Source organism: Mytilus galloprovincialis, chromosome 4, assembly GCF_965363235.1.
Source record: "Mytilus galloprovincialis chromosome 4, xbMytGall1.hap1.1, whole genome shotgun sequence".
NCBI classification, from domain to species: Eukaryota; Metazoa; Mollusca; class Bivalvia; order Mytilida; family Mytilidae; genus Mytilus; species Mytilus galloprovincialis.
Genome location: NC_134841.1, coordinates 88,458,746 through 88,472,572, shown reverse-complemented (window position 1 = coordinate 88,472,572; position 13,827 = coordinate 88,458,746). Strand labels below are relative to the sequence as shown.

General features: G+C 30.7%; 1 protein-coding gene across 4 annotated transcripts in view; it reads left to right on the top strand.

Annotated features, from left to right (window-relative positions):
- LOC143073308 (uncharacterized) overlaps positions 1-13,827 on the top strand; it is a 129,020-nt gene that overhangs the window by 49,274 nt on the left and 65,919 nt on the right. For all 4 annotated transcript variants that reach the window (XM_076248741.1, XM_076248740.1, XM_076248738.1 and 1 more), the window contains 2 exons: positions 2,758-2,829; positions 3,857-3,928. In XM_076248741.1, the coding sequence (XP_076104856.1) occupies positions 2,758-2,829; positions 3,857-3,928 (144 nt within the window). The remainder of the gene's footprint in view (positions 1-2,757; positions 2,830-3,856; positions 3,929-13,827) is intronic.

The window sequence follows — 13,827 nt, the reverse complement described above, 5'->3', positions numbered from 1 at the left end:
AATAAAACTCTAAATGCTCACAGAATCAGAAATATAATCTTTATAGAATGTACCTCCTTCTGAATAATTTATTGCAATGTAAATATAAATCCCCTTTGACAAGAGAAATCTAACTTTTGTCAGAAATATTTTTTTTCACAAGTGCAAAAGTAAACACATGTCATGGACGCTGCATATTGGATTTTACACAAATTTGTGAGGAAGCCTCTAGAACCATGACCAAAAAGAAATAGTCTTCAGAAAACGTAAACTTTATGCAATTATATTTTATCAATAATGATTATTTTCATAAATTCATACTTGATTATTTAAAGAAATAAAATTATAACAAATACGATTTTAGTTTGGAGATTCTGCATAAACATGCTTTATCTACTTATAGCCAAATTAGTTTACCTGTGGCTGTGTGATAATGTAAATAATCGATATTAATTTGTTTACAAAACAAATAAAGACACAAACTATGGATGGTAGATAATAATTCATATACATATTTTAGGACATTTGATTTATTTTAATATATAGGATTTAAAAACTGCAAACAAATTTAATCATTACTGATGACTACATAATCAGCTGATATTTTATTTTTCATTATTTTTAACAATATATATATTGATATTCAACTCCCTTTTATTCAAAAAAAGAAAAAAAGAAAAAAAAAAGAAAACAAGAAAAAACACCTACCTACCCTATTTTGAAATTCAATGTAATGGGAAACACACCTATTATTTTTTTGTTGGCCTCAGGAAAAGCATACGTCCGTGATCTTGCTCCGCGTAGAATTCAACAGACAAATTACACGTTATCATAAATACCCTGTCAAAGAAATATATTCTAGTAACTTTGAATATTGCTTTTATCGGTTCAAACATTTTATTTTATTTTTATCTGGTAATGATACACTAGTAGGTTAGGGTGAGGGTTGGTGCATGTGTCCAGTGGTTGTTGTTTTTTATATGGTTCATAAGTGTATGTCATTTTTTTTTATAGATTTTACTGTTCGTTTTCCTGTTTAAATGGTTTACCATAAGTCACTTTGGGCCCTTAATTGCTTGATGTTAAGTGTGAGCCAAGGCGCCGTGTTGAAGGCATTTTTTTCTGACCTATAATTGTTCACTCATTGTGGACTGGGATTGAGAACTTTCGTTTTTGGCACTTATGCCAGATCTTCTTATTTCCATTATAATTTTTCTTTCCAGCTGCAGATATTGCTATACTCAATTTCAATATTTAAATTGTGTTTTGCATTTAAACGTTTGATTACATACTTCAACATCACAATTTATATAAGACCCATTCCTTCTTCGTTATTATCTAACATGAGCACCACGATGGGTGCTACAGCACCACGATGGGTGCCACAGCACCACGATGGGTGCCACAGGGCGTAAAATTCAACAGAAAAATTACACGTTATCATAAATACCCTGTCAAAGAAATATATTCTAGTAACTTTGAATATTGCTTTTATCGGTTCAAACATTTTATTTTATTTTCAATAAATCAAAAACTATATTTTAATATTCCACAAGATCTACTTTCTCTGACTGTTTATGCCATCTTAACAGTTAATCCGTTAGATGCGTACTTAATATTTAGGTCTAGGATATTTCATTGTTGTATTAGTTGATTTATTTGCCTTGAACTATTTTTGATTAATTAACGGTAAGTACTGTGTTTCTAAAATCTTTTTTGTGTTCTTTATCCGTGCTTTATGTCGATTAATCGAGCCTTTTTCAACTGTTTTTTATCGTTTTTTTCTAGATTTTGCTGTTACACTTCTGTTTGCATTGGACATGTTTGCCAAACTTTGTTTTTTGTCTGTCCGAAGTCACGAGCCTGTGTTCAGTGGTTGTTGTTTATTGTTGTTTATCATATTTGTATTTCGTTTCTTGTTTTGTTTATTAATCAGAACTAGTTTTCACGTTGTTATTATTCTAAATTTTTGTTATAGTCTTGTGCAGCTAGATATGCGGCATTGGTTATGGCCATTGATGAAGTTATTAGTATTAACTTCTATGTCAAATGGTTTCTTGTGAAAGGTTTTATCATTTTCTATTTTACTACACATTCTTATTTATTTTGGACTAGCTTTTAGTGACTTCATTATCGAAAACTATTAGATATTTACTAGTAATTTATGATATGTGTCTTTGTGTTATTTGGTGTTTTTTTTCATGATGTATTGATGATATAATTAATTACTTCGTTTTGGTCTTGCTCTTTGAATTATTTCGCATATTATCATACTGTGGATTCATTTATTTTCGTTGGTACCAGTTTTCGTGGAGTTAGGAAAATTGCATGTTCATGGATATTTAAATTCGTGGTTTTGCTTAAGTCTGCATACAAGCCTATTTGAAATTTGTAATTCGTTGAATATTTATTTTCGTGGTTCTTTTGTGCCCACGAAATCAACGAAAATTAATATACCACGAATAATAATAAATCCACAGTACCAGGGCCTTTTATTGCTACTTATACAGCATAATTGTTTCTCGTTGTCGAAGAACATACGGGGACATTTTTAAGAAGTTTTGTTCATTTTGGAATGAATTCATACGTCTATTGCAAATACAAAATTGCGTTAACTTCGAAGGATTAAACCTATTTTCAAATCAAACTGATGAAGATGCATGTCATCCGAAATGTGTATTGCTATTTTCTTATATTCAAATGTTCTTTATAACATTGGTATTGGTGTATACTCTTTAGACGTGTTTTCATTTATATATTACATGATGATGAAAACAGAAATCTTGGATCGAACGCCATTTCAACCATTGAAGACGAGTCATTTGGTCAATTAGTTCATCTTAATAGTCTGTAAGTAACGATTACATATGATTAGTAAAATTAATCTACATTAATCCCACTCTTGTAAAACATAAAGCTTTTCCTTTTCGTTGATAGCATGATTCGGAAGTAAAACACATAAATAAAACAATTTGGTATGATTGCTTATAAGACCACTCTCCAACGCACAGACTAGATGACAAAAATATAAGCGAAATTACTATTGTAAAACTTATCAAAAGAGAATTCTATCGGTCAGCTTTATGGATAAAACAATAAACGAAAAACAAACATTGATCCCTGCGTTACAAGCTACAGACTAAGGACATATGTAGCATTTATGAACATTTGTACATTGATAATACATCATTGATATCTAATCAGTGACCTAAACTCAGGAGTTACAGTACATGTTGTATTCTTTTACACTGATATTGTTTTAGAAAGTGTGCTTTTCTGAAATTGAGTTTTATTTATGAGATCTGGCATGTTTAATCTGTATATGAAGTACGTTACTTTGAAATGACATTTTGTTTTTATTAAAATTTAGTTTAAAATTAACAAAGGGGCCCAAAATTACAATATCCTATTTTAGTGGAATTTCAAAACGTGATGCTTCAAATATACGAGCATTCAAATGGTGGCAGATGTTTGCTACAATATGACAGACCCATAGTAACTGTTCTATGGTTTCTGTTCTTACTTGCAAAATGTACATATTCAAGACAGTATGAGTATTTAGACTGTACGTGTACAGTTTGGACCGTATGCGCACTTTCAAAATACTCATAACTTATATAAAGAAGTTGTTCAAGTTTAATAGATAACAAATATTTATGGCTCGTTCAATACAGAAAATCCATTACAGTAAAAAACAAATTCCCGCCAACATTTACAAATTGTCAACACTTATATGTAACAGATTTATCTGAATAATTTTATTGTTTTAAAATCTTGAGAACTGTTGCAACCAAGTGTCAATTTCAAATAATTTGGACTCGAGCATGACGTAAAAGCAATTTAATTTCGAAATGTGAATATATCTTTTTTTTCTTAGGAACTTACGGAGTAACAGATTGCGGGACCTCAATTCAAAACTGTTTTCAAATTTGACAAATCTACAAACACTGTATGTATACTGATTACATTTTTCAGTTCAAAATTTATTTTAAGTCTTGAAAATAAACTTTCTTCTTAAACATATTAAACATTTTTTATACACCCTCAGATTAGATCTACTGTAATTATTTCACAGCGATCTGATTGATAAGTACAGTGTAATAAGGTTAAAATTAAATCAGGTATAAAATAAAAGGCAACAGTAGTATACTGCTATTCGAAAGTCATAAATCGATTAAGAAAAAACAAATCCGGGTTACAAACTAAAACGGCGAAAAACACATCATCTTTAATAGGAAAACAACGAAACAACAGAAAAACTTAAATGTAACAAAAAGACTAAACGGCAATGCAACACACACAGAAACGAATTATAAGATAAAAACTGCCATTTTCCTGACTTGGTACAGACCATTTTAAGAAAAAATAATGAGACGAACCTCGTAATGACGTCCATAAAATTTACGAAGAGATGATTTCAACTTCATCATTTGGAACTCTTGGTTTAAAAGCTACCTTGTGAGCAGCAACAATCTATCAAGAAAATAATGATAGAAAATATAAGCCGAATGCAGGAGCTGCCTGAATTTTGCTATATAGAAAGGGAAAGTTCACAATGGGGAAGCTGAAATCATCTCTTTGTCGTAAAGTTTTGTTTTCAAACCTCCCTCAATGTCAATTTCTATATGTAAATCAAGATATGAGACAGACTAAACTGCATCTGTTATATCCTTTATCTCTTGTTCGATGGATTGATTCGTTCAAAATTGTTACGATTCATGATTCTTAATTCCTAAGTGAATATTAAATCCTAATTATACAATATTTAAGGACCTGACAACAGTATCGTAACTATATCCCTTTTTAAGAAGTTTGTTTAATGGCTTTGTTAGATTTTGAGGTGAATGTCGACATTTTTGGGCTTTGTAAAGAATATTACCATAAAACTGGATGTAAAATACCTAAACGTACAAGATGTCTGCATGTTGAATTATATTAATTAACGAATAATGTCCTTGTACCGATGATAAAATTTAATAAATGTTATAACTATTTTATGATATGGCAAACCCTGGTGTAATTTGTTTTCAGTAATTATTCATAAATTTTTCTCGCTAAAATCTAATACGGTGTTACTTGTGCATACACGAACGAATCGTACAAATTGAGATATATAAACACCATAATATGATGACAAGGAACGTTACCATCTAAAAATGGATAATAAACGATAGGAAGTGGTAAATCATCTCTTTTATCATCAATTTTGGTATTAAGCTTTCTGTTAATGATATAGATATCAATATCGGGGAAAGGACAGTGTTCAAACCCCACTCTTGTAGAACATAATGCTTTTCTTTTTCCTTTTAGTTGATAGTATGATTATAAATTAAACATATGAATGAAGCAACATATTTTTAACGGATAGAAAAAAAACTGAAATACTGTTTACTATAAAAGTAACGAAAGGTACATATAGAAATAAAATGTGGTGTGGTTGCTTTCAAGACAACTCTCCACCACACAGACTAGATGACAAAAAACATAAGCTGTGCCTCGAAATTACTAATGTAACACTCATAGAAACGAACTATAAGACAACAACTACCATGTTCCTGACTTAGTCCAGAACATTTTAAGAAAAAATGGAGGATTGAACCTTGTTTTATGGCTTACAAAGTATCCCTCTTTTATGGCAATGTTAAATATAACACTAAAAGGACAACTACCTGATAGGACTACATTACAAATTAATGCAAGAACATTCAGGACAGAGAAATACACAGATAAACAATACAATGATACATTTCGACATGCTTATAGTTGTCAAAAATACCTGGCTTAAGTTTTAGTAGAGGTAACCGGTGAGATCACGAATCACGTACGTATCACGAACGTATCACCTACTTTTCCGTATGACACGAAGCGGGATCACTAATTTCGAGTAAGGATGCCTTAGTGTTCATGATTATCTTGCTTTGATTATATGTGCATGTTTTATTGATTGATACGCGTACTGTCTGTTCTATTTTTTTTTATTTTGTATGTCGTCGTCAGCCATGGAGCATTTTCGGGTGGGAGTGGGGATGGGGAGTTGGGCTTATATTTTTTAGAAAAAAAATTTTGAATCTTTGATTTTTTGACGAGGTAATATTTTGAAAAATGATGTCATTGTTTGAAACTTTTAAAAATGTCCCGCTATTCTATAGTATGGTAGCAACGATATTCAAAAATATGCAATGGGAAAAATGAAGAGTTTCTTCAATTTTAACAATTTTATGTCATCCTTTGAAAGAATCGTGTCAATGGTGTTACCAATTTAAAGCATACATTTAGGTACTAAATATTATTGTTTAACATCAAACAACTGTTCCAATTTGTTGTTTAGGTTTAAATTACGACTTATAGACATTATTCATATAGCTGTGCATTCTATTTAAACATGATTTTTAGAATACATTGTCGTAAAAAGGTTGGCTGTACTAATTATGGCCGTTGTAAATACTTAAAAATACACTTAAACTGAATATATAGGAATTGTATAAGATTAAATGATAATAATATACCTAATCCTTCGTACACGACCTAAAAACACTTTCATTTATGAATAAAGATTAAAAAAAATGTCGCATTTTTATATAGTAACACCACTGACCCTTTAGTAACTCCAATGACACAAAAGTATCACCAATGACATCACATTTCAAATTTTACCTTTATCAAGTACTGAACACAAAGCCAAGATCACCGAGCAAAAGAAAAAGATGAAAATATAATTCTTAGGCTAAAAAATCTCAAATTATATAACATATAAATGTTGTCAATAGTGTTACTAAATAGTGTCATTGGTGTTACCAGCATACATCAGTTTGTGAAAACTGTGTATATGTAAAACATGATATTGTTAAAACATTGTTAAATAAGTATTGTTTTTCATAAATAATATGATGTTTAGCTTGTTAAACATGGAAGAAACACAAAAACAATGCTGATTGTCATGAAATATTCAGTGGTGTTACTAAACTGGTCAATGGTGTTATTTTATCAAAATGGTCTCACCATTGACAGTAACACAAATTATTTAAGGTATATTTTAAGATTCAGTTACGAAATAAGTGCTCCATTCCCCTATTCTATATGTTTTTACTGGTGCATGTTTCTATAATCAATATGTTTCATTATTCAAAGTTAAGGAAATGTTTTCAAAAAAAGATTTTTATAAAGGGTACACCATGGACACTATTTCCAACTACGATATAACCTTTACTTACTTTTACGATTTTTTCACTAAATCTTCAACATAATTGTTTGTTTTCTTTTGCATAACATGCTTACAGGTAACATTGCTACGGAAGAAACTGTTGTAAATGCCCAAGTCTTGCGAAAGATAACTCGTATCATACTAATTTGTCTTTTGGTAACACCATTGACTTAAAAAATGTTACATTTCCTTTTGGTGAAATTTTTTTTATAAATCCAACATACACCTCCCAAAATCATTAAAAAATATTTGTATTATCAAAATGCAATAAAAAGTGATAAATCATAATAACAAATGATATGAATAATAGTCCTATTTCAAGTCTGAAAGGATTTATAGTAAAAAATAACAGTTAATTCTGGCTATCTTCAAGGGTTTAAGAAAACATTAAGAATGTGTTTATAACATTTCATACTGTAAACAGTATATTGTGTATCACAAAACATTCCTTTTTTTTGTAATATATATTTTATGTTTTTCATATCATTTTCAAATCTCATCTACAAATAAAGATGCACAAACAGATTATTCTGCTATAACTCCTAAACATAAAGTTAACCATACTTGTTACAAATTATAAAATACAAAGTCAATAACAGAATACAGAATACATCTGCATTGAGCTCTATTTCTTAATAATATTATCAATGTTTGACCATTTTTCTTTTATTCTTATTGCTTTATTGGTAGAGCACAAACTCATAGAGACCATGTCAACCCTATAATGATAGTTAAGCCATTCAATTGCTTCAGCAACAGATGGGACTGTAAATCAAACTCTACATAAATAAACATATCTCTTCAATATCAGAATACATGTATTAAGAATATCTTTAAATAAATGATATTTAACACCCAAGATTATACTTGATAAGGTTGGGAGAAAGCTTACATTACATACATCTTCTAACTTTTGAAAAAAATTAAGCCAGAATGTTCGAATATATCTACATTCAAAAAAGAGATGTATGTATGTTTCTTTAGTTTCTGTACAAAAAGTGCACAGTTCTGTTTCACTATATTTACATTTCATAAGTAAAATATTTGTTCCTAGAATACGATGGAGTAATCTGTATTGAAATGCCCTTAATGTGGGATCTTCAGTTATAAGTAAAGGAAGGCTAAAAAAATAATTCCATTCTTCGGCCACAATATCTATTCCCAATTTTATTTTCCATTTCTCTTGTATGCGTGATGGGGTTTCCTTTATTTTATCTAGAAAAATTTTATACAAATGTTTTGATACTTTATCAACTGTTTTTATGGCGGTAACAATTTTGTGACCGACAGTATTTAGTTTGAGAAATACTTCAGAATGAATAACATTCTTCCATTCCTTTGGAAGTGCCAAGATTAGTCCATAGAACTCTAGGAAAGTTGTTTTTATATTATAATTTCTAATAAATTCATCATAATTGTAAAATTCTCCATTTTCCTTAATGAGATCATTTATGAAAAATACATTATTCTGTATCCAACTTTTATAAAAAGCTGTTTTTCCATCAATCATAATATTTTCATTTAAAAACAATGGTTGAGACAAGATGTCACTTGGAGCTGTGGTCAGAGGTTCACACAGTGAGGCCCATGATGAGATTACATTTTGCCAAAAAGGGTTAAATTCTTCTTTAATTTTATTGAGTGCTGATTTTGATAAATGCCAAATATTTTCTCCGCCATTCATTTCAAGGTGAGCTGCCAAAAGAACCTTCCATGATGAATAGTTTGTGGGGTCTAAAACTTTTTTAACCCAGGATAACTTCAGTGATTTTATAAATGATTCAATATGTGGCATTTGTACACCACCATCCTCGTAATTTGAGATAAGTATATTTCTTTTAATTTTGTCCCCTTTACCATCCCACACAAATCTGTATAGCATAGCTTGTATCTGCTTTAATATATCTGGGGATGGATCTGGTAAAACAGTAAAACATTGAATTAGAATTGGTAGGGCAAGAGTTTTCACAACTACAATTTTCCCATATATAGTAATATTTCTGAATGACCAATCACTTAAAAGATTTTTTACTTTTTTAATTTTTTCTAAATAATTATCAACACATATATCAACTTTTGACAAACAATATTGAATGCCTAGGAGTTTGAAATTTCCTGAATGATTCCATATTATTTTTTTATTTGTGTTTAGCTCCTCACCACAGCCCCTTTATGCCCCAATCCATATAACTTGGGTTTTTTCAAAATTAGCCTTCAAACCAGAGCATGAGTAAAACAAGTCTATCTTATTTAGAGCACTGTTGAGAGATTCCTCACTATTATCCAGGATCAAAGTCGAATCATCAGCATACTGGCTGAGTAAAAATTCAGAATTTTTAATCTTTATACCATTAATGTTGTTGTCATATTTTATTGATGCACTAAGCAGTTCCAAACATAAAATAAAAAGATAGGGAGACAATGTATCCCCTTGTCGAACCCCCCTCTCTATTACAAAAAAATCAGATAGATAGCCATTATTTTGAATGCAGCTTTTTGAATTGTAGTAAAGGGTTGTGAACCATTTCACTATTGTGTCACCAAAACCTAGAAATTTCAAGGTTTCGCATATAAAGTTCCACTCAAGAGAGTCGAAAGCTTCTTCAAAGTCCAACAAGACAAGCAAGCCAGGAATATCTTCGTCGTCTTTTTTTCAAGAGGTCATATATAAGCCGTGTACACTCACCAATATATCTGCCTTTCATAAAACCAGTTTGAGTTTCACTAATTAGGTGATCAAGGACTTTTTTAATTCTATTTGCAATACATGTTGATACTATTTTATAATCTACATTAAGTAGTGAAATAGGTCGCCAATTTTTTAGAAAATGATTTGGTTTACCATCTTTGGGTAGACAGGTGATAACACCTTGTGTTTGTGAAATTGATAATTTACCTTCTTGAAATGCTTCTTTGAAAGAACGCAGTAGGAAAGGATTAATGCCGTGCCAAGAGAATTTATAAAACTCAGTTGTAAACCCATCCAGACCAGGAGATTTACCATTTGTCATATTTTTTAATGCATTATGAATTTCTGAGCTTTTTAGTTCCCCTTCTAAATTAATATTTTGTTCATCAGAGAGAATTTTGATAAATGGGTTTTCCAGAGAAAAGAAATTAGCTCTGTGTGTATTATTTATAAGTGTTTTCTTGGATGAATGTAGATTCTCATAATATAACTTTTGTTCTGCACGAATTTTTGCTTGATCAGTGATAGTTTCCCCATTATCTAAAGTTAATTTTTGTATTATTTTTTCAATATAATTTCTTTTCTCTAGATTACAGAAATATTTTGTACTTCTCTCTCCTTCAATTTGCCATTTTGCTTTTGCTCTCATTATTGCCCCTTTTATTCTAGATTCTCTTAACGACCTTAACTGAAGTTCAATACGTGTAATTTCTTCCCTTTTATCATTGATGTTTTCATTATTGTTCAAATTGTTCAATTGACTTTCTAGTTCTGCTTCTTCCCTACTGCGTTGTTTCTTTTTAAAAGATGAATAAGATATTGTTTTTCCTCTTATCATCAGTTTTAATGTTTCCCAAAACAGTTGGTCTGAAATGGAAAATTCTATTTCTTCCTTATTTTCAGAACCAACTATTTTATATTGATCAATACAATCAGCAATACAAGTTTTAGTATTAGCAATAAATTCTTTGTCGTATAATAAAGCATTGTTAAATTTCCATGTCCCTTTGCCTTTTTCATTTGTATTAAATTGAATGGATAGAGATACGGGTGAGTGATCAGACCTATATGCAACACCAATATCACACGAGGTTATCATTGGTTGAAAATCAGATGAGACAAGAAAGTAGTCCAGTCTTGCCTGCTTCTTGTTAGGTCCTCTTCAGGAAAACCTCTTTTTCTCTGGGTATAATTCCCTATAAACATCAACCAGAATTATTTCTGACATCATTTCATTAACCTTGTTTTGAGCTTTAGGATTATTTTTATGCAAATAATTTAAAGTATCCATATCATAATTTTGTGGTAAATTCCAATCACCCCTCCAATCACAAAACATTCCTATCTAACATATGCATGTCTGTGACTTAAAAAGACCCAATAACATAGTTTTGCATGTTTTTTTTTATAATGACCAAGATACATTTGGTCACCAGTGAAGGCGATACATTGCTTAAAACACATATTATATACATAATTACTCTAAATAACAGCACAACAATGTTAGATGTCCGGCGATCTAGACCACTCGACCTTCCAGGCTCGACAAAAATCAAGCTTTCGGTGTCCCTGTGTTCCCTTTTTTTTAAATCGACGCTTAGCAACGAAGAAAAAAAGGCAGCACCCATATATTTTTTTTAAAATAAATTAGCAGGATAGAAAATTTCATCCTAGACCCTCCCCCCCCCCACACACACACATTTTCTACATTGAACATATAGCGGGCGAAAAAAAATATGAACCGCATAAAAATCATAGCCCCTTCTCCAAATTTTTTTTCATACTCAGTGATGTATTTCACAAGTTGAAAAATGATCAATTCTAGCGGAACGTCTGTATACATGTATACTTTTATATAGGAAGTGACCCCTCCTTGGGTGCATACATGCAAAGCTTAAGAAAGAATTAACTGAAAATTTGTTTTAGTCCGAATCATTTTTTTCAAATGAGCTAAATAACAAATAAAGGGGGGGGGAGGGGAATTCTTTGGATTGTTTTTTTTTTATTATTTCAGTCCCTTACAAGAAATTTGCTACAAATAATAAAAAAAATTATTTGTCCCGGATCGACCATTTAACATGAAGAGGGGGCGGGGGCATGTTTCTATCGGAAATAATATATTTATGTTAAAGGGTAAGAAATGATTTGTCGCGCCGTGGTATTTCACAAATGGAAGTATTTAACGACATTGACTGGCTATACAGCCCTTGCACGGTCGGTAGTATGTTATACTGTGGTATTTAAAAGATTGTCCCCATGATTAAATCATGCTATCATTCCACGCGGTTATTAAAAGTAGAGAAGGTGATCACCACAGGTATACATTTATACGTACTGTTCGTTTTAATCCGTACTATAATAGGCACTTCCGGTATATAAGTTAAAGATGCATTGTCCTATACTAGTGTATCCATCCTTATACTTGAAAGCTCGTATTTAATCATTGTTTTCTGATAAAGGAAACTTTGTGAGGTGTCAAGGGGTATTTTAGTTGATTTTTATGAAACTTATCCAATATGAAAATCACAGCTCCCAATACGTTCGTTCGTAATTATTCGTCGGTTCGTGATCTCACCGGTTACTTCTAGTACACCAGACGCGCGTTTCATCTACACAAGACCCACCAGTGACGATCAGATAAAAGCAGTCAATTATTTAAGAGCATTGATGACCCAAACTTCCAAAAAGATGTGCCAGATATTGCTAAGGTCATCTATGCCTGGGATAAGAAAATCCTTAGTATTTAGAATAATCCATTCTTTTGCAAACAGTAAATTTAAAAAAAAATGAAATGACCATATAATTGATATTTTAAAAGATATTAAATAAAAGAAAGAGGGGCAAAAGAGACCAGAGGGTCAGGGCAATCAAACTCATAGATCGAAAATAAACGGACAACGTTATGCAATTGTAATATATGAAACATGTGACAATTACGAAGACTCTCACACTTTTAGATTTTTAGAAAATCAATAAACAACTTTCGAGTTCGACGCATTTCCGTAAAAAAAACTTTGGTTATATTGATCGTCATGCATGCGTTTAGCGGGCATCGTCACTTCCGTTCCCATGCTGAGCGAGTAGTTGGAAAATCTATGATGCTTTATTGCATGAATTATTCGGCAATTAAAATTCTCATAATTGACCATCAGCACTTCTGTCATAATTTTGATTAAGTATCTACAGACATAAATATTATTTCTAGTAACTTTGATATGCTTATATGGTCCAAATAAAGCTTCACCTGCATTTTATTCTAAAGTTAGTGATAAAAAAGAAAACTTTAACAACCAATCAGTTCTTAATAAATGAGATTATAATTTAGTCTTAAACCTTAATTCTTGAAACTTATAATTACCAAAAATATAAATAACCCGAAAGCCAAAGAGATAGTTTTAGATATGATAGAAAATAATTATTTAACCGATCCCAATAGGGATTGTACCCTGAACTCAAACAACATACATGGAGAAAAACTAATCCGATTAAACAAGCCAGATTGGATTTCTTTTTAATATCACAAGGTCTTTATCAACATGTACATGATGTACACATTCTTAACAGTTATAGATCTAATCATTAGTCATTATTTAATGTCCAGAAACCAAAGGTATTGTTTTAAATTAAAGATTGGCAACAATCTTTACACTGGTGGCAGCGAATTTAGTTTTCTTTTATTTTATTAGGCACGCAATTGTTAAGTACATACATTGTTTCTGTCCATATTTTATAATAGTTGGTTACACATAAAAAAAAACTGAACTTAAAATAAATATATTCTAAATAAATTCTAATCCAAGTTGAAAAGGAAAAATATAATAGTTAGTCAGAATCTATATCAACAAGGATAAAATATAATCCAAGTTGAAAAGGTTATAATTTAAAATTCAACTAGGATAAATTCTAATCCAAGTTGAAAAGTAATAATATATTTAGTTAGAATATTATCAACAAGGAT